Raw genomic sequence first — 27,376 nt, forward strand, 5'->3', positions numbered from 1 at the left:
TATATACACATATATACACACACATATATATATATATATATATATATATATATGCGTGTATATATATACATATATGCAGTATACTACTATTTAATTTTTTCATTATTATTATTATTACTAATATGTATTTAAATGTGTCAAACAAGCAATAACAACAAAACCCATGATCCTATGTATTCCCTAACTTTTTGCTGCAGTTGGTAACTTTTATCTCCAATCAGTTTAATGCTCAGGATAATAACGTTTTATGTAAAAAATTAAAAAAAAGGCTGCCTGTTGCTGGTGAGCTCTAGTGCACCAGAGACTCAAAACAGCAGCTTAATCTAAAGCTGGAAAAGCGTTGCAGATTTATGCACAAATATTCTGTACATTCACTGCAACAAATGTGTCAGTTGTCACATAGTTTGTAGACGTACACCCAAAATAAATTTATTTCAGTTCCAAACAGATTTTCTTGTACAGAAAGTGAATAAATGTGTTTCTCAAAGTAGGTTTTATGTATGATTTTTTTTAGGACTTTTTCTCAAATTTTGTTTAGGTTACACTTTTTTTTGTCTAACATCTTATTTAGAAAGTTAATAAGAGTTGTGGCTCTTAACCATTTTCATTTTAAAGTTGTTAAAGATGTTTACATGTAAGAAGCTAAAAGGTCTATTCTGTGGATTTATGCATCAAAATGACCTGTTCTCGTTAAATGTATTATAACTGGCAAAGCATGAGGTACAGGATTTTATTGTTGGTGGTAAAGTACAATAATAAACGTCAGAATTCATCTTGTGGAATGTTTTCTGTTAAAATATTTGACATCTGGGGGAAACCTCCTGAAATAATACATCAGCTCAGAACTTGGATTTCCACCAGGTTTAGTTTCCTTTTCTTTTGTTTCCTTTTGTGTTACAGAATGAGGCTGCGTGGCTTGTACTGAGGAAGAGCTTTCAGCTGTATGAAACGCAGATTGTTTAACAATAGAAACGTGAAGTTTCATCACTTTAAGGTTCATCATGTTTCTTTTATAGATCGTGTTCTGCTTTAAGCTATGATATTTTAGGATCTTTGCAACTTAATACATAAAAATAGCCTGTAACCAGTATAAAAGTCACAATGTTTATTACAAAAAAATGCAATCTCACATTAATATGTTTCATTCCAAACAAAACCTATTTATGGCAGGAATTTTTACCTTGAAGCGATTGCAATGATAGATTAAATGTTGTGAAAGTTGCCTTTTGTTATTTTAGAGTTCAGGGAAGGATTTGATTAAAAAATATGAGCCCAAGATAATCTGAAAATATTAATATCTAACATCTCTAATAAAACATTTGAACTTTGAGTAAAAAAATAAAAAAAAAGGCTAAAACACCTGCAGGAAGCGGAAACAAATAAACAGAACAGGCTTGCAAAACACAGGGAGGCGAACTATAACACGTACAGAGACGTTTGTGAGGAACAGATGGAGACGCACTGAAAACAAACGGGACGATTAGACACAGACGCTAAATAAGGGTCAAACAAACTCACACGGAAAACACTTTAAATGACCACACAGAACAAAAGTGCTGAACAGAATGACAAATAATTGCAAATGCACAACAAACAATAAAAATAAAGTATAAAAACCTAGAGCTGCACAACAATAAAATCAAACAAAGCAAAATAAAATGGATACAAAAATATTCTAAAATCAACATCTCACATGGTGTTAAAGCCCAAACAGAAGAGATGGTTTAATAAGATTTCAAAACAGAGAAAAGGGTGATCTAATGTGTAAAGAGAGGCCATAACTTTAGGTATTCCCCCATCTTAAACTAAGTTTTTGACTCAGGAGCAGCTGATCAGGTGTAAAAGGATGTAACCAGTAAACAGACGTGCTGCAGCATTTTGTATCCTCCCTGGAGATGAGTGGTGGTGGAAGCACATATATGAAGTGGGTAACAGTGATCCATCCGAGTGGTGACAAAGGTGGAGTACTGTCCCAAAGTTTTGTCTGAAAAGGTTTTATTTTAAGCAGCGGTTAATTTGACTTAAACACCTGTCAAACTAAAGATCTGTGTCCACTTTTGTGATAATTAATAATTAATAATTAGTGGTGTGGATAGAACAACCTGCAACTCCACATTGGAAAAACTAAAGAGCTGCAGGTGGACAGGAAGAAGATCACCCCCCCACCCCCCAGAAACTGTAGACTGCTACAAGTACCTGGAGGTCCAAGACAAAAAACTGGACTGGACAGCTAACACCAACACCCCTCTACCAGTAAGGACAGAGTCGCCTTTTTCCTCTGAAGAGACTCAGGGCCTTTAACATCTGAAGGACCACGCTGCAGATGTTTTACCACTCGGTGATCTCCAACGTCTTCTTCTACGCTGTGGTGTGCTGGGGCAGCACGGTGAAAAAAGCTGATGCCAGCAAACTTGATAAACTCATCAAGAGAGCTGGTTCAGTTCTGGGAGTGGAGTCTCTGACAAAGGTGTCTGAGCAGAGGATGCTGCGGAAACTGCTCCAGATCCTGAACAACACGCCACCCCCCCCGCATGACACACTGGACTTTTACCGCAGCAACTTCAGCCGTAGACTGACACCACTGAGATTAGGTTAGTTTATGTTTATCTGTCATATGCAAAATCAACACAAGGTCAACAATGAGGTGAAACACTTAAGACGAGAAGAACCGTCTCGACTCACCACCACCACGACCCCCCACCACCAAAAAACCCCCAACAAGAAATACCAAAGCATGCAGCAAAAATACTAAAAACATACTAAAATACTAAAAAACAAGTTGAAAAAGAAATACATCTAGAGTATGATTCGGTTAGCAGTGAGGTTCTTTTAACATCAGTGTTCTGTTCTGTTAGCGGCATGGTCTTGTTAGCAGGTCCAGTCAGCAGCTTGATGGTAATAAGGATTGCATCAGCTACCCTCACAAACCACAGTCCAGAACCGGGTCTGTCAGACTGAGACCATCCAAGGTTCTCTGCAGAACCAAACGGGTCCGTAGAGTTCGGTCCGTGCAGAACGAGCCGCAGAGGTGCTCCACAGAACACCACAGGAAGTCCTTCCTCCCTGTGGCTATCAAACTTTTCAACTCCTCCCCCTTTCTACACACAGGACAATAAAATTAATCCTGTACCACAATAAACACTAATGTTTCTGTCAGCGCCTGACCTGTTTAGAACTTAATTATTTAAGTATTGTTTTTTATACCTCTCTGGTATTATTTTCATATTCTGTTATTTTTTTAATATCTTGTGCGATTCCTTGTGTATGCTCCTGTACTGACACTCTGGCGCAACAATTACCTGAGCGATAAATAAAATTCTATCTTATCTCATCTCATTTCATCTCATCTCATCTCATCACATTGTATCATATTGTATCTTATCTTTTCATATTGTATCTTATTATATCTCATCATATCTTATTGTGTCGTATCTTATCGTATCTCATTTTATCTTGTCTTAATCTATTGGTATATGGAACAAACATCCACATTGGAGGTTCTCAGTAGGGCTACCATAAACCATCACTTTGTGTTTTTTTCCTCCATAAACTGTAAAATATTTCGAGTCATCCAGGCTTTAATCCCAAGCAATAGCTTTACAGAATGCATTTTTTAAAGATGGACATAAATCTAAGGGAGGTGGCACAATGGCACAGTTAATAGAGCTGCCGCCTCAGCAAGAAGGTTGCTGGATCGAATCCCAGCTGGGGGGCCATTCTGGATGGAGTTTGCATGTTGTCTTTATGCATGTGCAGGATTTCTACAGATACACCATTTTCCTCCCACAGACCAAAAACATGCATGCTAGGCTGATTGGTAACTCTAAATAATAACTCAGGCTGTTAGGTTGATTACATGAATATGTAGGCAGGAGTACATAGGTGCTCTTACTGTATTTTGATTGATAAATTGTATGTATTTTAAGGCATAGAAATACCCAACCAGGGACTGGAGTTGTGAGTTAGCTGTAGCTATGTACTCTTTGTGCAATGCATCAGTCACAGACTTGTTCTGTTCTATGTTTATGTGCAACTGTCCCTGTCAAATAAACTAACTAACTAACTAACTAACTAACTAACTAACTAACTAACTAACTAACTAACTAACTAACTAACTAACTAACTAACTAACTAACTAACTAACTAACTAACTAACTAACTAAATTGTCTCTAGGTGTGAGTGAGAGAGTGCATGGTTGTTTGTCTCTATGTGTTTCTGTGGTGGACTGGAGACCTGTCCAGGGTGTACCCCGCCTCAGTGACTGCTAGAAATGGGCACCAGTGACTCCTGTGACCTGGAAAGGAAGAAGCGGGTAAAAAAAATGGATGGATGATTTTTAATAGCATTAAATGGGTAAAGCATCCAAAAGGGGGTGAATACTTTTTTTTAAATGCTGCTTGAGGTAAGAGGTTTACATTAACATCATTGAGTGCATAAAACATTTTGAGTGATAAGGTGAATGAATGAGTGATAAGATTTTATGGTTCCAAAATGGAGTCACACAAGGATATTAAAACATTTGACCAGAATTACTTCAAGTCGCAGAATGAACGTATCTAGACCTGCAGCTGCTAAAATCATTACATTCCCCCAATCAAATAATCACTCAAGAGGAATTTTCCTTTTATGTGAGAGTACTAATTATGTCATTAAGATACTTAAAAAAATCTGTAAATCCTTTTCTCTGGCACGGAAGCCATGCTGCTCTGCAGAGACACACAGTCAGGTTTCGTGTCTTCAGCCGTTCTTATTAGTCCCAAAGCAAATGGAAATTTGCACCTATCTTTTAAACGTGCGTGTTATTCTAAGTATCATGTATACACCTGAGACCTCACCTTTTGATGCACTGAGTCATTCACATAGCAGAGACAGGTCGGGGCACTGCACAAAGGCTGCATGCAGTGAGGATGACCAACACACGCAAAGTGCTGGGAGTGGAGGAAAGCAAAAGTGGGAGAGATGAGAAAGGAAATTGTTCATGCATGATTGTTTTTTAATCAGCAGGACGACAGAAACGAGCGAGCTGTAAATTTGTTTTAAAAACGTTGCCTTTCCGCTCTGGTTTCTCTGCCCGCTTCTTACGTGGACACGTCCAGTGAGCAACACTTTCTCGTACACGTTTGCGTAAGAAGGAAAGGATAAATCAATGTTATCCTTTCTCCTCCTGAGGCAAAGGGTCTGCAGTCTAGACAGGAAAGATAAGTATATTAAAATTCCACTTCAAACACAAAAAACTAAAGCATCATAGGTGTGGCCCTCCTACTTTATTTGCTTCCCAGAAGAAATCTGTGTTCTATTAAGCACTTTCTCTTTGTCATGACCTGTGCCAGGAAACTGTTTGTATCCTTAGTAACATCACAAGACCCCTTGAAAAAGTTTTAAATGGTGCCAGAAATTGCATCCATTTTTCTTTTTAATGTGACAGGAAGATTTTTTAGTTAGTTTTTGAATTAGGTGTCTATTCAGGCATAAAACACGCTGGAGTGGGTGAACAAGTAGTAATTAGAATCTGTATCTGCAAAATGCACGTAGTCTCATGAATCAGAAAACCTCTGACATCAGGACTCCAGTGATGTCTGCAAAACCACTTTAATCCAGGTAATCCAAACTTCCTTTGCAGTGAATTAGTCAGAAGAAAAACACTGACTCAGTCCTCACACAGTCAGGCAGAGGGATCCACTGGAAAGTCACAAATTTGATCACTGCACCAGTTTGATCCAGACTGAATAATGTTCCTCTGAATTCTAGGGTGAATTTAGAGCAGCACATTTATTGAACCCCTTCAGATAATATACTATTATGAAGTCTGAAACACAAACCTTACTCCATCTGACTTCATTTATGGCTTCTAATCTCCACGCTCAGGCTGAATTTTTTGAAGTTCTGAAGTTTTTTTTTACTTTGTGTAAAAAGTTTAGCATAAGAAGTGATTTTGAAAAAGAACAGAAAGTAAACAAAAGGATTAAAAGGAAAGCTAGAAGCTAAATGTAGCAGATTGGTAGCTGAAAGTAACAAAAAAGCTAACAAAAAGCCTATAGTAGCAGCACAGTAGCTAAAAGGAGCAAAAGGCTAGCTAAAATTGCAGCTAAGTGGGAAAACTACTAAAACAAAATCATTCTTCTTCTTCTTACAGCTTTTCCCTCTTCAGGGTTCTCCACAGCGGGTCGTCCTCCTCCATCTCACTCTGTCCTCTGTGTCCTCTGTCCTCACTCCAACTACCTCCTTGTCCTCTCAAACTGAATCCATATATTTCGTCTTTGTCTTTTTCCTGGCAGCTTCATTTCTAACATCCTTCTTCCAATATACCCACTGTCCCTCCTCTGGACATGTCGAAACCATTTCAGTCTGGCCTCTCTAAGTTTATCAGTTGTTCAACCTTTGATAAACTAATTCCTAATCTTCTCCATCCTTGTCACTCCTAAGGAGAACCTCAACATCTTCATTTCTGCCACTTCCAGCATACTTAGGTCATCACATGATGAAATTATTTCAGAACTGCTTTATTACCACAGATCAGGGAGTGGTGGTGCAGAGGTTAGAGAAGATGGGCCTGTGATCGGAAAGTTGCCGGTTCTACTTCCCGGACTGACATCAAAATGTGGGTGGAAAAGCATCTTCTCCCATACAGGTTTCTGTTGAAAATGAGTTCTCGTGACTCAATGAGACTACCTGTATAAATAAAGGGTAAATAAAATAAAATAAATTAAAATATATATGTATTTTTTAATAACTCGTTATTTATGGGGTTTTGTCTCTCTCTAGCGGTGATAGTATCAAATTGCGCCCATGTTCCTGCAGTAACTCAATGTGACCGCTTGGGGCGCCGGTGAGTAAACAGAAGCCAGCGCACACCAGGAAGCTGCTTCTCTTCCTGTCTCTGACAGCCGCGTCAAAGGGGGGAAAAAAGGGCAGAATTTAGGCTGCAACTCTTGTCTTTTTAAAAATAAAATCGGAACAAAACACATTCAAACCACCGCAGACATGTCGAAGAATACAGTCTCCGCCCGCTTCAGGCGAGTGGACGTGGATGAGTACGACGAAAACAAATTCGTAGACGAGGACGACGGAGGAGAAAACCAGCTGGGTCCCGACGAGGCAGAGGTGGACTCCCTGGTCAGACAATATCCTTTACATGTTAATTTAACCTGAGTGTGAGTCGTGAACGTCTTCAGAACAAATGTTACAGGCTTTGTGTGTGTAGTGCCTCCACGTATTTGCGTATTTCCCGTCGTTTTTTTCACTTCTTGTCCGATGGGCGTTTTTGCTAGCAGGCCAGTTAGTGTCTGTCCGGACTTGCCTGACAGACACATTCCAGGGATTTCTGCCCCAGACTCAACCAGCTTTATCTTTGCTTTTACAAATATATATAAATAACTGTCCGTCCAGTCCTGCAAAGCTTAGCTAGAAAAGAAACAATTGTGTAATTTACTTATATATTTACATTTAGTGCTTGGGAAGTTGTCTCCTTTGGTGACATTTTCTTTGTTGCTTATTTGGAGAGACAGATATTTACAGAGATAAAAGTGTTGCAGATTCAGATCAGGGCCTTCAGATTCAGCTTGAAGGCTATATAAGGCATGAAAGTGCTGCACTTCCTCAAAATAAGTACATCCTCTTGCCCAACGTCACAGCAGAAATAAAAACCTCGAGCCGAGCATGCCTTCATGTTCAGTCATGTTATACACATTGCATTGTAAAACATGTTTACTAAATAAAACTGCACTGCTTTGGTCAAACATTGAAAATACTCTCTCACAATCTCATGTAGCATCACAGAACGCCACTCAGAGTGTGTGTTGTGAATGATTCTCAGCTACTACCACAAAAGATCGTAGCTCAATATGAGCAAAAATGGCTGAGTTGCAGCTATTTTTGTGTTTCGGTCAGCGTTTCATTCAAATTTGACTGGCTGTTCATGAGATATTTCGCTAACAGGCGCTTGAGTAAAATCATGATCATCCACCTTCACCTTTCAGTGGCAGTGACACAAACAAAAGAACTTGTTGTGCAGCAGCTCCACCTTTAGATTATGTTGCTTCTGGTCTCGTCATTAAGGCTGTTGTAATGTAGGTGTGAGCCTCCTTAACCCTCCCTGCACAGGAAACCTCATGGAGGCCTTGCAAGCAGTTCTGAAGAATCCACCAATCAACACAAAGAACCAGAACGTCAAGGTGGGCTTGGTTTTTAATTTTCAGTAGAACTTTCAGTGACTGCATTTTATCTGAACACAAATAAGCCTTTCTATCTTGAAATGTAGACAGTAGAAATACAAGTTTTGTTCTCACCTTAATCTGCTTGAGGCGTTTCTGAACCAATATTTGAACGTAACCAGTTTCAGTATGAATGTAAATGTTAAGATTGGATTCACATGAGTTTAGATAATGATTTGCATCAATAGATTTATTATCTCTGTGTCTTTGGTCCTGATTTATAACCTGTGCTCTGTTTTCTGCTCCTCTGACCAGGATCGAGCTGAGGGTCTCGTGCTGAAGGTGCTCAGTGCCTTTAAGAGCAGTGACATTGAGAAAGGGGTGCAGTCGCTTGACAAGAACGGCGTGGACCTGCTGATGAAATATATCTACAAAGGCTTTGAGAGGCCGTCAGAAAACAGCAGCGCTGTCCTGCTGCAGTGGCACGAAAAGGTACATGTGGAGATTAACACCAGCTCCCTGAACAGGACCGAGCGGGTAAAGTCAATAAAGAGATGCTTGGATGGATCTTTAATGTCTAGAAGGATTCTTTCCTAAAAACATGTGCACCAGTTTGATCTTTCTCAAGTATATCTTCAAAACTAACAATGTAAAGCTTATGAGCATTTATACCCTCAATAAAACAGCTGTGTAAGTTTCTAAAGCTTTTATTTAAGATGAAAATATTTGTAGGTTAAGCAGGTTAATGGCATGAACAGGAAGTGATTGTAAATGCACATTATCTGTTTTCACACATGCAACGTTCTAAAGACGTTCTCGAGGAATACATTTTCTGCAGGCTCGGCTCTGGACTCTGAGATTTTCTAGTCATCCCACTTTTCAGTCATTTGTAGCGTTTAATGCAGCACAAGGACTCGACTACCATTCGTGGCATGCTCGAAAAGAAAAACACTTTTTCAGGCTGCACGTTCTACTTTGTGTCAGGTCTTGGGAAAACAGCTGCTGTGACGTACAAGCCTTTTAATAAGCACTATTAAGTTTAATAAACAAGCCTTTAATAAGTAGAGTTTAGTGTAATAAATTAAGAGTTATGAAGCAGTTTAGAGTGCAAGTTAGTTTTCTCTGCCGAGACATTTAGGTTGTTCAGTGTCTTATTAACCCTCAAAACTACAACAGTAGTTTATAAAGTCTCAAGTGTTTTTGTAGTTTATCAGTCATAATGCAAATATTTTAAGCAGACACGTTTATTTTTGCTTCGTTTTTTTTAGCTTTAATAATAAAAAGTCATCAGTTATTTCTGTAACAAATCAATATTAAAGGAAACGGGTGATTCAGACGGTGCAGGCTGCCGTCAGGTGGATAACAACTGCACAACAACTGTAACAAAAAGCCTCACATCGTTTGTTTTGGATGCGTTTCAGGCACTGGCTGCAGGAGGAGTGGGCAGCATCGTCAGGGTACTAACGGCGAGGAAAACGGTCTAACATCGAAGCAGAGAGATCTACATCCCATCACGGACGCGCCGCGCTGCTCGTGTACCGGACGGCATCGAAACTAAAAGGAAAAATCCGACTTCTAACCCTCCGAGACGCTCGAGGCAAACCCGAAGGAGAACAGAGAATCTGGGTTAAAAGCTGTTTTTCTTCCCGTTACTGCTCATAACCTAAATCACACTTCTAAGTTGATGTCAATGGACAGCAGTGATTTCCAATTTATACAAGACAGATGTTAGAAAAATGCCTGAACATTGGATGCCACTGCTGCACACGTTGCATCACATGCTCCAGTTGTGTTTCAGTTTTCAAGGATTTCTTTCTGTACTGTTATACTCCAAAAAAAGTCACGGCTTCTTCTTTATTTGTCTAATATTGTTATTTTCACCATCAGACTTCCTGAATCAAGTCACTCTGTATCACTCAAACAGTGATTGTGTACAGAAAAGCACAGCTGCGGGGGGGGGGGGGGGGGTGCCTACTGGGGTCAGTGTTCCCCTTGGGGCAGGGTTGTGCGGGATTATTACCTCCGATGCATCTCCACAGTTTTTAATCCCGCTTTGTTGCTCACTTCCAGACTGTCCGTGTTCTGCTGAACTGGTCGTTGTGGTTCTGCTGGTTTTGTGTGACTGGTGTTTTTTGTTTGTACTTTCAGAAAATAATGCTCAGAATACGTGCTGATTTTTGTAATTGTTCATTTGGAATAAAAAACAGTTCAGGATTAAATGTCTCATTTTGTTGTTTGTTTTTTAATATTTGCCTGAAGATCAAATAGAAACTCACTGAAATGGGAAAAAATAAATAAATAAATAAAAAAGCACGTGGATTTACCAATGCAACGTTTTTTGTTGTGAATGAACGGGGACGTACATGGAGTAAAAATTCTGTTTTTGCATGATTCCATTAGTGTTTTCTATATTTTGTACTTGTTTTGTCAGGAAAAAAAAACTTTTTAATTTAGTTTTTTTAAATCCAACCATCAGATTGTAACAAGACATTACTGCCACATAAGTTGATCAGGAAAATTGAATGTTTTTTTTAATTCGCTCCATTTGGTAGATTACATTAGTTTATTTGATTGATGTGTTTTTTAGTGTTTACTTGAGCTTGTGTCCATGAGCATTCAAACTGGGTTGTGGCTGAAATGGAGTTTTGTTCCTCCTGGAGACGAGACGTTTTCACTTCCAGCTTCTAGATGTCTGCTCATTTTCAGAGAATATAAAAGTAAGTCATGGGTTTTGCTCAGTATTTTATTCAAACATAAATAGTCTTGAGTGCTGTCATCATTAGTTCATGCTCTTGTGGCCTGAAGGGACGGAAACGACTCAACAGATCATAGTGATGGACAAGCTTTGGACTTTGTGCTTTTTGATGAAAATAAAAGGTTTGATTGTTGATTTTAGCCTCGTCTCAACTTTTAAATGCGTTCCACTTTTGCAAACAAGCATCTGAATAAATTCCGTTTATTTATATAGGGCCAAATTATAACAGAAGTTGTTTGAGGGCACTGAACAAAAACGTTCACTTAAAAAAAGCCAATTAGTAAAGTTCTCTAAGGAAACCAGTGTAAAAAAAATGGGCAAACACTTTTTATACAATTTAAAGCTTCAATTTTTTCAATGTAATCTGGTCTCTGGGCGGCACAGTTGATAGAGCAGCAGCCTCTCAGCAAGAAGGTTGCTGGTTCAAATCCTAGCTGGGTGGACATCAAAGACCATGCTCATTTATCCAGGTACAAAGTCCAGTAATGGTCATCTGAACAGTTTGTTTTGTGGAAATACGTTTCGCCCTCTATCCACTTCATCAGTCAGAGGAGTCCCAAACTGTTCTCCCCACTAAGCAGTACACGCCTTTAGTGGACCAACCAGTTTGCTGGTGACAAGATGGTTTCTGGGGTCTGTCCTGTCCCCCGTCGACTCCTCGGACTGATGAAGCCTTTTGGATAGAGGACGAAACGTCTTTCCACAAAAAAGAAACTGTCCAGATGAAATGACTGACCATTATTGGACTTTGTACCTGGATGACTGAGCATGAACTTTGATGTCTTGAAACACTTTGGCTGTGGCTGCCTGCCTGGGAAGAGCTGACATGGGACAGGGCAGACCCCAGAAACCATCTTATCACCAGTAAACTGGTTGGTCCACTAAAGATGTGTACTGCTTAGTGGGAAAGGAAACACAGTTTACTTGGGACTCCTCAGACTGATGACGCCCTCTGGATAGAGGGCGAAACATCTTTCCACAAATGTCCAGATGAACTGATTAACCATTATTCTGGGTGGAATTTGCATGTTCTCTCCGTGCATGTGTGTTTTTTCTCTGGGTACTCCGGTCCACCCCCCAGATCAAAAACATGCATGTTAGACTGATTGGTAACTCTAAATTGTCCCTAGGAGTGAATGTGAGAGTGAATGTTTGTTTGTCTCTATGTGTCCCTGTGATGGACTTGCAACCTGTCCAGGGTGTCCCCCACCTCTCGCACACTGATAGATGGATATAGGCATTAGTGACCCCCATGACACAAAACGGAAGAAGTGGGTAAAGATAATAGATGGATGGAAAAATGTTGTCAACATGAATTGAACTCAGGACCCATTCTGTTATTTATCAGCTGGTCACTTAGCAATTTATTTGTATACACTTCAAGTAGTTTACAAAAATTGTGTTTATTTTTGTACTTTATGTTCATTTTTCCTGAATTAGCTCCTTTAATTCTCATGTGGACCTCAATTGACAAATTGTATTAATCAGCTTCGCCACTAGAGGGCACTAAATCCTACAAAGTGTCACTTTCAGCAGTAACTGAAGACTGGGGCTCTTTCATCCAGTAGTAATGCAGACATACATGCCTATTTTAGTGCAGTTTTATTAAATTTTTATTACAAAATGGATCCAATAATTACAAGTATCACAATAAGAGAAAAACGTAATGTACAAGTCATAATAAAATACATCTTGATATGCACTACAGGATGAAGAAGTGAAGTTGAATCGCAGCTGATACGGTTTGACGCGGAACATAAAACAGATTTTATTTCTCCAAAACGATCACCGTGTTTGAAAAGTGCTAACCAAAGGTGGTCAGCTCGTTTTCCATTTCAAGCACTTCCCAATAAGTTAACAAGTAAATGGAAATACACAAAAAGGGAAGAACAGCTGAAATCGACTCGCTGATGGAGGCATGTGAAGAATTGATTTGTATTGATTTTATAAATACAATGGGAACATGAAAACATAAAAAGTCCTGACGGTGTAACAAAGATTAGAGACAATAAAGTATAATTTTGATCCATGTTTCCTCCAGCAGCCTCTTTGGTAATTTAACTTATCAAAGTTTTTAGGACTGTGCGCCTTCACTGGCCTCCCACACACTCATTATTCTGTAAACTTGTCCAAAACCATCAACCTCTCATTGGCACCATGTTCGTCCCACCGTGGGGAGCTGCAAGTCAATTGATCACCGCCCATTCATCTCAAGTCATTTAAAGTGCTCTCAGTAAGGGTAGGCAGAGACAGCGATGTAAACGATGAAGGTTGTTTGGTACTCGATGCCTCCGTCCTCGCTGTAAAAGACGGCTCGGACCTTGATCCGGTACGTGTGGGGCTCTCGTAGCGGCTTTGTGGTGAATAGAACTCCCTTCATGTTCTGATCTCGTAGGCCAAAGGGTAACGTGGCGTCCTCGTCCACCAATAGGAAGGTGGTCCTGGGGTGAATCACGCCGTCCTGCGTGTAGGTCACCAGCCTGACAAGGTCCTGGTTGGCTGCGATGCCGAAGGGAACAGACAGCAGCTTGTACTCCAGCGCATATGGACTCAACGCACACTCCAGGTCATTCGGAGGGCAGTGCTTCAAGCAGAACCTACAGGTTGAAAACCAAAAGCTTTGTTTAAGCACCTGCTCTGGTTTAGGCCTGGCTTTGACTTTAAGATGCTCCACAAACTGATCAGTTTTAATTCCTACCAAGACAATAAAACAAATTCAACCCATGTCCACCCTGGTCTTATTTACCCTGTGGCTGGATCTCTCTGGTAGTTTGGCGGACAAGGAGTGTCAATGCACTGGTAACTTCCTCTCGTGTTGAAGCACACTCGATTCACTCCACATTGGATGTTCTGAACCAGACACTCGTCTATGTCTGTAGGTATATCAAACATCTTATCACCGCGAGAACAGGTCACGTCCCTGTCCGAACCACTAGCTGATTGTTCATCAAATGCAAAGTCCTATGAATTAATGTCTCACCTTGACACGTCTTGCCATTAGCCATCAGGTTGTACCCAGCAGGACAGAAACACCTGTGGCTTCCTGGTGTGTTCACGCACTCGTGCTGACAGGTGTCCCTCACTTCACATTCATTGATATCTGTTGGTCATAACCAGAAGTCAGGAGACAATTCCTTAAAGTGGTCTTATCAGTCAAACTTGAGCAAAAAGTTGTTGCAGTTCCTCTACAGCTCATCCTCTTCATCTTCTCAGCCTGACCTTCATAGTTACCTAAGCAGTTGTCACCTCTGGGTTCAAAACCCTCCTCACATGCAAGCACTTTTGGCTCTGAGGAGCGTTTGTGAGCCTCTCTGCGGCTTCTGTAGTGCCCTCTGGAGGCGGCTGTGTAGGAGTGGTAGCTGTGAGAAGCCAAACTGTGGTACAACCGTTGGTTCGGGCTCTGTTCAGTGGAGGACTGAGATGTTCGATAGCCGTACGAATAACTTTCGTAGCTGGGCAGACGCTCGAGCCCAGCGCAGGACTTGCCATCTCCCAGCAGGTGGCGCCCTGGGGGGCAGGTGCACTTGAAGCTGCCAGGTGTGTTGATGCACTGGTGGGCACAGGGCTGTGGAAGCCACTCACACTCATTTATGTCTGCCCTCAGTACAAAGAAAGACCAGCACCAGGAACAGTTGAAAAGGACGGAGTGAGAAAGAAAATGTAAGAGGAAGAGGAGAATGAGAGGAGGAAAAGGGATTGCGTCAATGACCCCACTGTACGACAATACATTTCCATATTTCTGAGAGAAATGTATTGAGACAATGCACAGACTGTAAGTTACTCGAGTAAGAGAGTTTTTACTTTTCTAAAAAAAACTACATCTATATAGATTTTATCCTAAAAGTAACATCAGACACTATCTTTGAACTAAAAACCCAATTTTTATAGATAAAAAAACAAACATCAGCGCTCAGTGTTAATGCCACAAGATAGGACAATATAAAGCAATACCAGGAAATAGCCATGTCCAAACACAAAAGTGGCGGCAACGATTTGAAAAGTCGGAATTGAAAGAAAGAGTTAACAAACAAAGACGGATAGAGCTGGGAGGAAGTGGTGCTGGTCATTTTTTGGATCCGTTTTAAGGTCTTTGTAACAAATAAGATCTTCTGCCAGAACTCAGGAGAAAAATGAACAATTAGCTCTTTTTAGAGATGATAAGTAAACAAAATATAAATAAAAGGCACCATAAAATGTAAATAAAAATCATAAAAATTAAACAAGCAGTTGACATTAACCGTGCAACCATACGGTTTCTCTTTTACTTTGATTTGAGACAAAACCTTTGTGTGAATCAATAATGAGAACTTTTTTTTTTTTTTATCACATATCTTCCAACTTTCAGGTGTTTCCAGCAAAGTAGCAAACCGAATTTTATTAAACATTTATTTTTATTCATCCAAATAATTCATTATGACTTTTGTGTGCAGGAAAAGAAAAGTGGCAACGAGAACGAAGCTGTGACTGCTGCTGCCAGAAGTATAAAAAAGGCAACAATCAGGTATTGGTGAAAGATAGGAAATGTGTAGAAGGAACGCACAAACAAGCATAAAAAATTGATTGCAACTCAACACAAACACAAGCCAAAAATTCCAATTTTGTGCGATTAAAGAAGCAAATAAACATTTTCCGCCCCTTGTTAAATCTTTTTCTATCAGTTTATAAGCATTAATGACAAGCAGATACAGCAGCGTGTTTTGTTTTAAAGGTTGCATTTCATATCTGGAAAAAGATGCTGTTATTTAAATGTAAAGACTTCAGCAATTTTCATTGCGTCACATAATTGTGTAAGCATGCAGCGACAGGCTCTGCATTACATGACAGCATTTTGAATCCCCTAATAAAAAAATACTGAAGCAAGCAAGCAGATTAAAGTGCAGGAGCAAAACACAAATGTTACACAAATATGTTTTGCTAATAAAACTCAGCACAGTGTAAATACTAGATAATTTTCTTATTTTCTGTATCTGTTGGTATTATGGACAGCAGAGAAACCAAAGGGTTATACGTACCGACACAGGGGCGCCCTACTCCCTGAGACCTAAAGCCCCGAGGACACGAACAGTGGTAGCTGCCTCTGGTATTCTCACAGATCTGGTTGTATCTGCACCGATGGGTGCCGTCTCTGCATTCATCGATGTCTACGGCAGGACGCAAACAACCAACTGAGATCAACAGCTTGAAATCTAAACATTAAACTTCATCTCTATCGCTCATCAGATAATGCTCCTTTGCTCTGAGCTGCTGGACACTCACCTACACATGTGCCATTCCCACCTTTGGTCATACCATTCGGACACAGGTCGATGCACGTATAACCACCCCGCGTGTTTTTGCACTGCTGATCGGAGCGGCAAACCCTCTGCTTGCACTCGTTTATATCTGAGATTGAAAAAACAAGAAACAGAAATAACTTTAAGTGTAAGTGTACAAGAGAAATAACTTTACTAACTTTGTAGGGTTTTGTTACTTACTGTAGCTCTGGGCTGTAAATGTGTTAGTACATGACAGACAGTAAGGAAGAGGAAGAAGTACGCTGCCTCTAGATGTAAAGAATTGCTTCTAATTAATAACCAGAATCATTTTTCATGGAGTTCCACAAGGACATAATATTGCATTTTTGACCCTAAAGGGCCCTTAAAGTCACAGTTTGTATTCATTTTTTTGTGATGGACAGTCATACCTAAACATCGTCTGTTCCTGAAGTGAAAGCCAGGATCACAGGCACATCGATAACTTCCTATGGTATTTGAACAATGTTGGTCACATGGATGGGACTCCTGACATTCGTCCACATCTAAACAACAACAACAAAATCACCATTAGTTTTATGTAACTTGACCTAATTAGGTATTAGTTGCAGTTATCAGTTGATGTACCAGTGCAGCTGAGACCGTCAGCAGTTCTCCTGAAGCCGTGACCACAGCGCATCACACATCTGTAGGAGCCGATGGTGTTTTCACAGTCTTGCCCACCATGGCACACAGTCCCACCCAGTGAACACTCATCGATGTCTAAAACAGAAGAGAGCCGTGAAAGAACAGAACATTGATGGATGAATTTAATTTGCAGTGCTTTTTTTTTGGTATGTTTTGTACCTTGGCAGGTCCTGCCATCGGCTGAGATAGTGAGTCCTTGTGGACAGGAGCAGTAGTAGGTGCCCATGGCGTTGTGGCAAATGTGAGAACATGGGTTCCTGACTTCACATTCATTATCATCTGCATTAAGATGTATACCAAAAATAAAAGGTATTTAAAAAAAACATTTCCCCACATTTTAAAGTGATACTGACTGTATTTAGAGGTTTTATGAAATAAAAACCATGACGTCAATTATGATTTACCAGCACAGTAAGGCCCAGCGGACACCAAACTGAAGCCATGAGGACACTGGTTACTACGATCACCTGGAATCACATAGAAAACACCTTCAATCTAGCATTTTAGTTCAGTTTAGTCACACTGAGATTTTAAACATTCAAACGTTAAAACCTACCTTTAGTGATCCTAGCTTGGATGCTGTACTCCAACACTTCCTCCAGTTGGCGATAGAGAGCACTGATGGCTGTAGCATGGAGCGTTTCTACCAGGTAGGGCATCTTTCCTCGCGTCTGATCATAAGAGATGGAATGGTTCCAAGAGTATGGCACAGTCTCCTCGTTGATGGTGAACATACGAGTGGACAGAGCGTACAGCTGGCCCGGTCCAGTCTGGATGTAATCCTCAGTGTAGTCCTGGAATAACACACGGGGATGCTGTTTGACCAGTTAAGCAAAGTACACCAATGATTTACCATTTTTTAAATTTATTTTTATAAATGCAAGACTCTAGATGTCAATGCAGGGAAAACAATAAATACCAGAGAGAATTAATTTTGGTTGTGAAGCAGCTAAAGAATGTGGAGTCACTTAAGTTGAACATTTTTATTATTATTTAAAGAGTAAAAAATAGACACGGAGTATACATAAGTATTAAGTTAAATGGTAAATAGTAAATGAACTGTACTTATATAGCGCCTTTATATCTTATCGAGATACTCAAAGCGCTTTACACTACAATCTCATTTCAAAAGCTGCCCACTGCTCCACCTGGTGGTGGATGGGTTAAATGCAGAGAGCAAATTTCGCTATTATATGGGAACATACAATGATGGCAATACATACACTATCATTATCATTATTATTATCATTATTATTATTATCTGTGCCCTCATTTACCCATTCGTACAGCACTCTATCGCTACAAAGCTAATTGAACAAATCATTCTAAAAGAGACTAATTGGTGCTTTTAGATCACAGTCATACACCAATGGGACACACATCAGAGGCAATGAGGGGTTCAGTGTCTTGCCCAGGGACACTTTGGCATGTGACTACTGGTGGATTCGAACCCCCAGCTCTTGCATTGGATTATGACTGCTCTAGCCACTCAGCCACAGCCACCCCCAACAACATTTTTTAATGTTTTTATACCTTTATGTTGATGTCAACATGTGAAGGCAGCTGGAGGATGTGACCATTCACCACAATGTCCAGGAGCAACACCCCATCAGAGTCCAGACCCCTCGCAATATGAGTCATCTTCAGGATTTCACCTGCCAGAGTTCAGTTCCATTAAATCTACTGCCTTTATGTGAAATATTGAAACATTTTGCCACATGAAAGGCTGCCTATGAGTATTTATACCTGAGGCAAACTCCACTTGAGTCTCTCGTCTGAAGAGACCTCCTGTTAGGGTGTAACCATTGACAGCATCTCCTACTTCATGTGCAGTGGTCCAATAAATGGGGTTCAAGATGGAGATGAGTTTCCTCATTGCAGGACCTTAAATTCAAAAGTCCTACATTTAGTTTTCCAATCAAAATGAAAAAGAATCGTTCACTTATGCAGAGGAGGTAGCACATATGAAACGGTTAGAAAAACCTACCCAATGTCCTTGGTACATTTGAAATGGTAGCTTTTATGATTCTGCTGCCAGACTCAGTGTCAGTGATGGTGGCATTAAGGAGGGCGAAGCCAAACTCAATATCGTTGATGTTTCCTGTAATGGTTCCTCGAGCCCTCTGTGGCCCACCTGACAAATAGTAAAAGTGCTTAAGTGTGAAAATGCATGTGTGTACAGAACCAAAAACATAGATCCAGAAACGTGTCTGGAGAATATGTACAAAAAGCTGTTCATAGAAGAAGATAATCAAAAGTGAAAGCGCTTCAATGAGACAATTGAAAGAACAAAAGGTAGGACTTGATGCAAAACATACAATGTGGATATCACAGTTTTTAGTTTAAAGCATATAAAAACGACTGATCTAACATAATGATACATGTATTTTGACTCACCTAAAATTGTTTTAATCCAGTGGAAAAAATACACAATATATAGGTTGCTAGCACAAACTTTGGAGTATTATAGTATAAATTACCGTAGGTGCATCTCTAAAAGACTCTGAGCAAACAATATCGAGATTTCCATTCCCAGATCCTGACCCTCTGAATTGTGTCAGATTCTTATATTTTTACAAAGTATCATACCTGGACATGCCTGTGTGTTGCACCTGGACAGCTGGGTGGAGTCTCCTGGACACGGTCGACCACCATCTCTGGGAGATGGACTGTTACACAGTCGGACACGTGTCTTCTCTCCGCCTCCACATGAAGAGGAGCAGTCTCCCCATGGCTGCCACGAGCCCCAGCTTCCATGAACTGCAGTAATAAACCACAAAACTACCGCATTTATTAGCTCTTCAAGTACTTGGATATACACCTGATCAACTACTAACCGGGGCAGTTGGCAGAGCTGCATCTCTGAATCTGCACATCAGCACCGGCACAAGCTCTCCCCCCATGAGCTGGCCTGGGGTTGTCACAGGTCCTGTAACGCCTTGTCTGACCTCCGTTACATGTTTTGCTGCAGCTGCCCCAGCTGCTCCATGGACCCCAGTTACCACTGACTGACAAAGTGGAGAAAAGTGTTAAATTCACAAGAGTCAAGATATCATCAAAGGTAGAAAAAAAAGGATAAAAGACAAAAATGTTTCATTTGTATAAAAATATGGAGTTCATTAAAAACTTACTTGGACATGGATCACTGTTACAGAAATCAGTATGCACATCGTTCCCCTCACACTGTCTGCCACCATGTTGAGGAGCGGGGCTGGCACAGAGACGTGTTCGCTGTCTGGTTCCACCCCCGCATGAAACACTGCAGGCCCCCCAGCTAATCCACGATGACCACTTTCCATCCACTAGAGGACATGAGCAAAATGTATAGATGCCATCCAATTTGCCTCTAATATTACTTTAACTAACATAAAGGTGGCATTTTGTTAAAACAAAATTTTACCTGGACAAAGTCTCTCCTTGCACACTTGTGTCTGTGTGTCTGTTCCCTCACACTGCAGCCCATCAAAAGCTGGAGGGGGGTGGTTGCATAGTCGGATCCTGGACTGTATGCCTTTACCACAGGTTTCACTGCAGGGACTCCAAGGTAGCCAAGACCCCCATTTACCTGCAACTGTGAGAAACAGAAAATGTGATGTAAAACTTGCAACTTAGAGGTATTTTTTTTTCATCAATTCAAATAGATATATATGTTGAGGATACCAATCAGTCTCACATTCATGTTTTTGGACTGTGAAGGAAACCTGAGTACCCGGAGAAAACCCATGCATGCACGGAGAAAACATGCAAACTCCACCCAGAAAGATACCCAGCCAGGATTTGAGTCTGCAAACTTCTTAATGAGAAGCACAGACACTACCAACTGCGCCACTGTGCCACGCCCTTGAAGTATTTCTTGAACATGAATATTCCTTTACACTTGTAGCATAAAATGTATTTCTCACCTGGACATGGCCTGACACTGCACATGATGACTTCCACTGCCTTTCCCTCACATGACCTGCCTCCATGTTGAGCTGGTGGATCACTGCATGTCCGGATCCTTGTTCTGTTGCCCTGGCCACAGGTTTGTGAGCACTCCTCCCAAGGAGACCATTCTGACCAGTTACCTTCCACTGTACATGGTAAAGAGTGCAAAGTTCAGTTTTACAGTTTATTCTTCTGCACACAGACCCATTTACAAGCATGGAGCGGCAGGGATGAATATTCTAACTTGGTTTATTTGAAGTCCTCTCACCTGGGCATGGTTTCCCCTGACAAATACGTGTCTCTGTGTCAACTCCTGTACAGTGACGGCCACCATTGGCAGGTAAAGGATTGTTACAGTGCCTCAGCCTTTTCTGGATGCCAGCACCACAGGAAACACTGCAGAGGCCCCACTCTACCCACTCTGAGTATCCTCCATGGACTGCAAAACAAATCACTCTCTGAACAAGTTTGTTGTCTCTAGTGCTGTTTAAAACCTGAAGTTAACAGGAATTATTGCAAGCTTTCAATAAATTAAATATAAGCAAGTGTTTTACAGGAATAAACAGATGTCAGAGACCATAAAAACTGATCAGACTGCAGCTTACCTTGCACAGTGAGAGTGGCCCTGACCAGCATGGATCCAAGCAAGTTTCCGGCTGCACATTCATATTCAGCCGTGTCCTCTTTCTGGGCGCTGAGGATCCTGAGAGAACTGTTGGACAAGGTGGAGAAGCGATCGTTTACCAGTAGGGGACGTCCTTGTCGAGACCACTTTATTGTAGGTGTTGGTTCCCCCTCTGCCTGACAATTTAGTACAATAGTTGTGCCAGCGTCCACCACTGTTGCAACTGGCTCCACGGTTATAGTGGGTGCACCTGATAGAAAACAATATTTATATTAAACTAAGCACTCACGAAAACTTATTTCGCCTTTCTTCACGTATAAACTACTACAGTAGTCCATCGTTTATCGCGGGGGATCTGTATCCTGAAGCCCTGCGATAAGTAAAAGACCGCAAAGTAGGAATATTAGTACAAGTAGTAAGTAGTAGTGTACACACACACTTATACTGTATTACATCCATTTATATTGTATTGTCTTATTTAGTCAAGTGGGTTGACACTCACTCTGCAGTGTTAGGGTGACACTTCTTTCCACCACCCCAGCATCATTTGTCGCTACACACATGTAACTGCCCGCATCTTCACTCTGTCATAAACAATGTATTTGTTGGAGCACAAAATATCCTTAATTTTAAATTACATGCAAAAGTTTTTTTTTTTAATTATTATTTTATCGTCATTTACCAATGTGACCCAATAAATGCTTTAGTCTAATGTTTTTCCTACCACTGTGCCATAGATGGCCAGAGAGCCATTGTCAAGTTGGCGGATTCGGTTGCTGATCTGGATGTTTATCCCATTTTTGCTCCACTGGATGGTTGGCGGCGGGTCTCCTCGTACCTCGCAGCTCAGGATGGCGTTACCACCCAGAGGTTCGATTCGGTTGGCGTGAAGGTCCCCATCAATGATTGGAGGCTCTGGAGAGCACATGGGTGTGCTATTGGCGGAAGCAATTGTGAGATAAAACAGATCGCTTCATGTGAGTGTTGTTCTTACCTTTAACATAGACAAAACCCAGTGATTTAATGGTTCCCACACTGTTTTCTGCCAAACAGGCGTAGGTACCAGAGTCATCTTTGGTCACTCTCTCAATCACAAGCTCACTGTGACCATTCATATGATCATAATGGACTATAGGAGATGTAAAAACACAAGATTTAACTGTCAGAGAAGAAAAACACCCAGTAATGTTTCCAATCATCTTTCTAGTTTTTAACCAGTAAAACCTGGGATGATTTTATTGTTGACGGTCCATGTGATTCTGGGTAGTGGGATGCCGCTTGCGCCACAAACCAGCATGAGTCGCTCTCCCTTGTTGAGGGCGACATCCCCGAGCAGCTCAGTGAAGATGGGGTGAGTATGAACTGCCAGCGTCAACGTCCGGCTGTCCTGCCCCACTGAATTAGTTGCCACACAGGTATAACTTCCAGCATCATCAGGCTGGTGCAGAGAGAATATTTTTAAGCATAAAAAAGTTTATCTTGAGGAATTTATTTTTAGTTGTTGGATAGAAGTACAGAGTTGAGCTAACTCAAAAACATTAGACAGTAGCATGCAGATAGGTATCACCCTGTTTCATGTCATACCTGAGCGCTGTCAATAACCAGCTCCCCAGACGGCAGAATCGTGTACTCCCCTGTACTTTCACTGATAAAATTCCCATTTTTTTCCCAGGACAGTTTGGGTTGAGGGATGCCCTCTGCCACACACATCAGCTGGGCATGACTGTTTTCCACAACCACAACGTCCTGGTCTCCACCACGCACAGAGGGAGGAACTAAAACAGTAGGCAAAGATTAAAAAAACATTTTAAATATACTTCCAAAATGTTAGTTTTACCTCGACTTTATTTTCTTTTATTTTTAAAACTTTTTTTTTATGTATATGTTGTTATGTGTCTGAGGCACATTATTGTTATTATTTGTCCTTTGGACATTTTGGGTTTGGGATTAACTAATTAACATTAAATTATTTTAAGATGTGGCATGTTAATAGGCTTCTCCCTCTCTCTCAGACGCTCTCTCTTTTTTGGCCCATTTTGTGTTGACTGCTCTCTGGCCACCCTGGATTTTTTTTGAGTTTTGTTTACCACCTTGCTTTTTCCTCAGTCGAAAATGATAATTTGGTTAACGTTTGTCTATATTTTTTTTGTTGTAACTTTGGCCTGGTGGGGTCCTGTTTTCGCTTTTTCTTTTACAATAGGTGTTGTTGTTTTTTTTTATTTTTTTTTGTAGTCTTGGTCTGGTACCAGCAGTGGCTTCGACAGCCCTGTATAGGGTTGGCCCACTGCGGTTCATTCAACCTTTATTTATACAGGTTAATCCCATTGAGCCTCGGGGACTCATTTACAAGAGAGACCTGATTTTAACAAAGAGTGATGACAACTGTGGACAATAAAGACAACAATAAACAATCATAAAGGATGCATACAAATTGAGAATAAGAAGTGAAAATAAAATGGAATTTAAAAAAAGTATTTCTGGTGGACACGGAAATGAGGGATTCTTTATCATCAGGTTTTTTTTTCCTGCAGGAAGCCTGTTTTTTAATAAATTGAACGTTTGAACCCTTATGTTTTGAGTCTGTGTCCTCCTTAATATGTTATGTTCTTGGTGGACGTAACATAAGTATAATTATATATGGAAGTAATTCAAAAGCCCCACACAACAATCAACAGAGATTTTCACACACACTCATCAGTCATTAAATGATATTTGCTTCGGGACAACCTAACACGAACAGCAAAAAGTCAGCAGGGCACCACAAAGTTTGTCTTGTTTGTCTCTATGCGTTTCTATGATGGACTTGCGACCTGTCCTTGGTGTACCCCACCTCTCGCACAGTGACTGCTGGATATGGGCACCAATGACCTCCACAACCCAAAAAGGCAAAAGCAGGTAAAGATAATGGATGAATAGATGTGGTTTAGTTACTGTGTTAATAAAACCTACTCTGCACAGTGAGGCCCATGTTCAAGCTGACGGTGCCGGCTGCGTTGGCTGCGATGCACGTGTATCGTCCAGCATCACTGTGCTGAACGAAGGCAAGCTGCAGGGATCCTGAGCTGAGAAGTCGCTGCTGTACGGCACCACTCAATAGCTGCCCGTCTTTATGCCATGTGATGAGGGGGGGAGGGGAGCCCTCAGTTTGGCACTGAAGTGTCACAGAGGAGTCCACAGGTGCCACATAGTGCTGAGTCTCTGACCGGATCACTGGAGGAACTGCAGGACAGAATGCAAACAAAAAGTAAATATATTCACTGCCAACATTATTTTAAACCATTATCTCAATGTGTTGCCTACCTTGCACTCGGAGTTTAGTTTTGCCTAGTGCAGTGCCGGCAGGGTTTTGAGCCACACAAATGTACACCCCAGAATTTGACAATAATGCCTTGAAGATTTGGAGACTTCCATTAGGAAGAATTGTGAAACTACCACCTGCAGCAAAGCAAAACACACAGTGACATAACAGTTCACTTTATGAACAACAAAAAAGGTTGAATCATGTCATCTGGACTTCGTTTTTTTTGTTAAAAAGAAACGTTTCGCCCCTCATCCAAGAGGCTTCGTCAGTCTGAGGCCTAGCCATCTGGTATTACCCAGAAGCCACCCTGACTCTTGTGTTTCAAGCCTGCCTCAGATACCCCTGAAACACAAGAGTCAGGGTGGCTTCTGGGTAATACCAGATGGCTAGGCCTCAGACTGACGAAGCCTCTTGGATGAGGGGCGAAACGTTTCTTTTTAACAAAAAAAACGAAGTCCAGATGACATGATTCAACCTTTTTTGTTGCTATATACCTGGATGACTGAGAAAACAAACTTTGAGTTCACTTTATGGTTTCACATACCGACAGGATAGCTACCTGTGGTGGGTATGTTGATTCCCTCCTTCTGCCAGGTGATGGTGGGTCTGGGTGATCCGGTGGCGCTGCAGGGCAGAGTGATGGGGCTGTTGATGATCACATCCAGGGTGGATGGATGAGAATGAATCACTGGCGGTTCTGAGGGAAGCAATGAGGACGAGGTGATACTGAGAGTCATACCCATAACTATCCCAGCAACTATGGCACACTTAAAAAAAAAAAAAAATTCTGTATTGCAGTATAAAAGCTGAAATGACATCCATCCATTATCTTTTACCCGCTTCTTCCATTTTGGGTCACGGGGAATCTCAGGACTTAATGATTGTAAAAATATATATTTTTTACCTTGCACTGTAAGTTGCACATGGTGGTGAGCGGAGCCTGCAATGTTTTTGGCTGTGCATGAGTAGCGTCCAGCATGACTAAGCTCAGCCGAGGAAATTTCTATTTGTCCTGAGAAAAGAACAATGGAAATTAAACAAAAAGTAATATAAATAACCATATTTACCAAGGTTCAAACAATATTTGCAATAACATTTTAAATAGTCTGACCTGCTGGTAGAATAGTGAATCCCTGTCCCTCACTGGGGAGCTTCAGGCCATCTTTGCTCCAGTGGATTGTGGGTTCTGGGACACCGGTTGCAGTACAAGAAATGACCACTGGGGACAGTGTGGTCACAGCAATCTCTGATGGTTCATCTGCTATGGACGGAGGAACTAAAAGGGCAGGTACATCGAGAACAATTATTTTATGGGATAGAAATATTTATATTGCCATTAATTAATACAATATTGGATAATAGGCTTAGCCACAGTAAGAAGGATCACCCAAAAACAGATGTGTTTCTCACCAATGACAGTAAATTGGATTGATCTGGAATCGTTCCCAGCCTCGTTAGAGACCACACATTTGTACATTGCTGTGTCCTCCACTGTAGGAGCTATAATCACCAGGGAGCCTGATGAGAGCAATCTGAAATCGATTAAAAAAGTTATTATTTCAAATGAAATACCTGGAACATGTTTTACATATAATTTCTCAAGCTGTGGGGATTAATTTATGTAGACTAAAATGTATTTGAAGCTTCAATTTAGTCTTTTTAGAGACAGTATTTGCTCCAATAATTAGTAAAGCATGTGAGAAAACCTGAATCAACCTGTACATATTCTGATTCTGCTCAGTATTGATGGATCGACCATTTTTCTGCCAGCTGACGGTGGGTTTGGGAACGCCGGTGGCCTCACAAGGTAAAGTGGTCTGAACGTTGACAAAAACCGTCACATTGGTAAGACTGTCAGAGATTGAAGGAGGAACTGGAAGGTGAGACAAAGCAGATGTAATGGTTTTGCAAAACTGCTTCTGTTTAGCATATCCTGATGCATGCTCAATAATCCAGGTAGAAAAATCCAAGAAAATTCAATCTGGTCCTCTGGACATTCAAAAAAACAATGATCCTTTGTTAGGCTGATGGTCCTTCTTGAGCATGTGATCAGTTGGTTTTGGTTGTCAGCAGCAAAACTGGCTGATCCACTCTGAGAAGGTGCTATTTAAGAGACTGAGCTGAAAACAGCAGCTCAGACTGAGGAAGTCTCTTGGATGAGAGACGAAACGTTTCTACATTTTTTTTGCTTTGTTTTGTTTTTTGTTTTTTTGAATGTCCAGAGGACCAGATTGAACTTTCTTGGATGCTTCTGTTTAGCTTAACTCAGTTTCTTGAACACCCACCATATACTTGCAGATCCACTTTTTTGCGTTGAGTACCAGCCTGATTTGTTGCCATACACAGGTAGCGTCCAGTGTCGGTTACCTGAGCTGAGGGGATGTATAAAAACCCATCCTCTGTAAATCTGTACCTGCATAGATGTTCAAACCACACAGGACACTAAATCTGTTATAGTGAAAATGTTTAAAATGTTTATTAAAAATTGTAGTTTAGGGCAAGGATATAATTGTGTGGATGCTGATTGATGTTTGACTCAACTGGGAATAAAGTGCCATATACTTGTATATATTAGAATTATTAAACTATTTATAATTTTGCCCTGTGAAAATAATTCAATTCCTTCAAAAGCATTGTTATTTTTAATTTACTTCAGAATACCTAATCCGTTCTTATCT

At 40.8% G+C, this 27,376-nt stretch overlaps 3 protein-coding genes across 3 annotated transcripts in view; 2 read left to right on the top strand and 1 right to left on the bottom strand.

Moving 5' to 3' along the window:
• The window catches only part of pla2g4ab (phospholipase A2, group IVAb (cytosolic, calcium-dependent)), a 36,274-nt gene extending 35,369 nt beyond the window's left edge, over positions 1-905 (top strand). The window contains exon 12 of the mRNA XM_037697847.1: positions 901-905. Coding sequence (XP_037553775.1) covers positions 901-905 — 5 coding nt within the window. The remainder of the gene's footprint in view (positions 1-900) is intronic.
• A 5,926-nt stretch (positions 906-6,831) lies between these two features.
• On the top strand, positions 6,832-10,102 carry arpc5b (actin related protein 2/3 complex, subunit 5B). Its single transcript, XM_037697992.1, has 4 exons — positions 6,832-7,122; positions 8,100-8,172; positions 8,467-8,643; positions 9,573-10,102. The coding sequence occupies exons 1-4, from the start codon at positions 6,983-6,985 to the stop codon at positions 9,633-9,635; spliced, it is 453 nt and encodes a 150-aa protein (XP_037553920.1). The 5' UTR covers positions 6,832-6,982; the 3' UTR covers positions 9,636-10,102.
• Positions 10,103-13,033: 2,931 nt separating this feature from the next.
• hmcn1 (hemicentin 1) overlaps positions 13,034-27,376 on the bottom strand; it is an 80,791-nt gene continuing 66,448 nt past the window's right edge. Inside the window, exons 74-107 of the mRNA XM_037697984.1 lie at positions 26,984-27,111; positions 26,415-26,571; positions 26,109-26,230; positions 25,810-25,974; positions 25,603-25,710; positions 25,258-25,395; positions 24,698-24,832; positions 24,347-24,616; positions 22,982-23,172; positions 22,622-22,835; positions 22,392-22,526; positions 22,122-22,312; positions 21,900-21,981; positions 21,378-21,647; positions 21,041-21,211; positions 20,748-20,918; positions 20,246-20,416; positions 19,977-20,147; positions 19,683-19,853; positions 19,435-19,605; positions 18,833-18,979; positions 18,592-18,729; positions 18,379-18,500; positions 17,402-17,639; positions 17,250-17,312; positions 17,005-17,124; positions 16,786-16,920; positions 16,590-16,703; positions 16,163-16,288; positions 15,919-16,047; positions 14,138-14,500; positions 13,887-14,006; positions 13,653-13,779; positions 13,034-13,503 (exon numbers count right to left, since the gene is read on the bottom strand). Coding sequence (XP_037553912.1) covers positions 13,137-13,503; positions 13,653-13,779; positions 13,887-14,006; positions 14,138-14,500; positions 15,919-16,047; positions 16,163-16,288; positions 16,590-16,703; positions 16,786-16,920; positions 17,005-17,124; positions 17,250-17,312; positions 17,402-17,639; positions 18,379-18,500; positions 18,592-18,729; positions 18,833-18,979; positions 19,435-19,605; positions 19,683-19,853; positions 19,977-20,147; positions 20,246-20,416; positions 20,748-20,918; positions 21,041-21,211; positions 21,378-21,647; positions 21,900-21,981; positions 22,122-22,312; positions 22,392-22,526; positions 22,622-22,835; positions 22,982-23,172; positions 24,347-24,616; positions 24,698-24,832; positions 25,258-25,395; positions 25,603-25,710; positions 25,810-25,974; positions 26,109-26,230; positions 26,415-26,571; positions 26,984-27,111 — 5,641 coding nt within the window. The 3' untranslated portion in view covers positions 13,034-13,136. The remainder of the gene's footprint in view (positions 13,504-13,652; positions 13,780-13,886; positions 14,007-14,137; positions 14,501-15,918; positions 16,048-16,162; positions 16,289-16,589; positions 16,704-16,785; positions 16,921-17,004; positions 17,125-17,249; positions 17,313-17,401; positions 17,640-18,378; positions 18,501-18,591; positions 18,730-18,832; positions 18,980-19,434; positions 19,606-19,682; positions 19,854-19,976; positions 20,148-20,245; positions 20,417-20,747; positions 20,919-21,040; positions 21,212-21,377; positions 21,648-21,899; positions 21,982-22,121; positions 22,313-22,391; positions 22,527-22,621; positions 22,836-22,981; positions 23,173-24,346; positions 24,617-24,697; positions 24,833-25,257; positions 25,396-25,602; positions 25,711-25,809; positions 25,975-26,108; positions 26,231-26,414; positions 26,572-26,983; positions 27,112-27,376) is intronic.

This window comes from Nematolebias whitei, chromosome 3 (assembly GCF_014905685.2).
Source record: "Nematolebias whitei isolate Nwh7 chromosome 3, NemWhi1, whole genome shotgun sequence".
Classification (NCBI taxonomy): Eukaryota; Metazoa; Chordata; class Actinopteri; order Cyprinodontiformes; family Rivulidae; genus Nematolebias; species Nematolebias whitei.

What these genes read in the sequence shown, in the direction of transcription:
- arpc5b (XM_037697992.1), top strand. Translation starts at nt 6,983, where the DNA reads ATGTCGAAGAATACAGTCTCCGCCCGCTTCAGGCGAGTGGACGTGGAT. An exon ending in GTGGACTCCCTGGTCAGACA is followed by an intron (nt 7,123 to 8,099) that starts ATATCCTTTACA and finishes CCCTCCCTGCAC; the next exon opens with AGGAAACCTCATGGAGGCCT. An exon ending in TGCTGCAGTGGCACGAAAAG is followed by an intron (nt 8,644 to 9,572) that starts GTACATGTGGAG and finishes GATGCGTTTCAG; the next exon opens with GCACTGGCTGCAGGAGGAGT.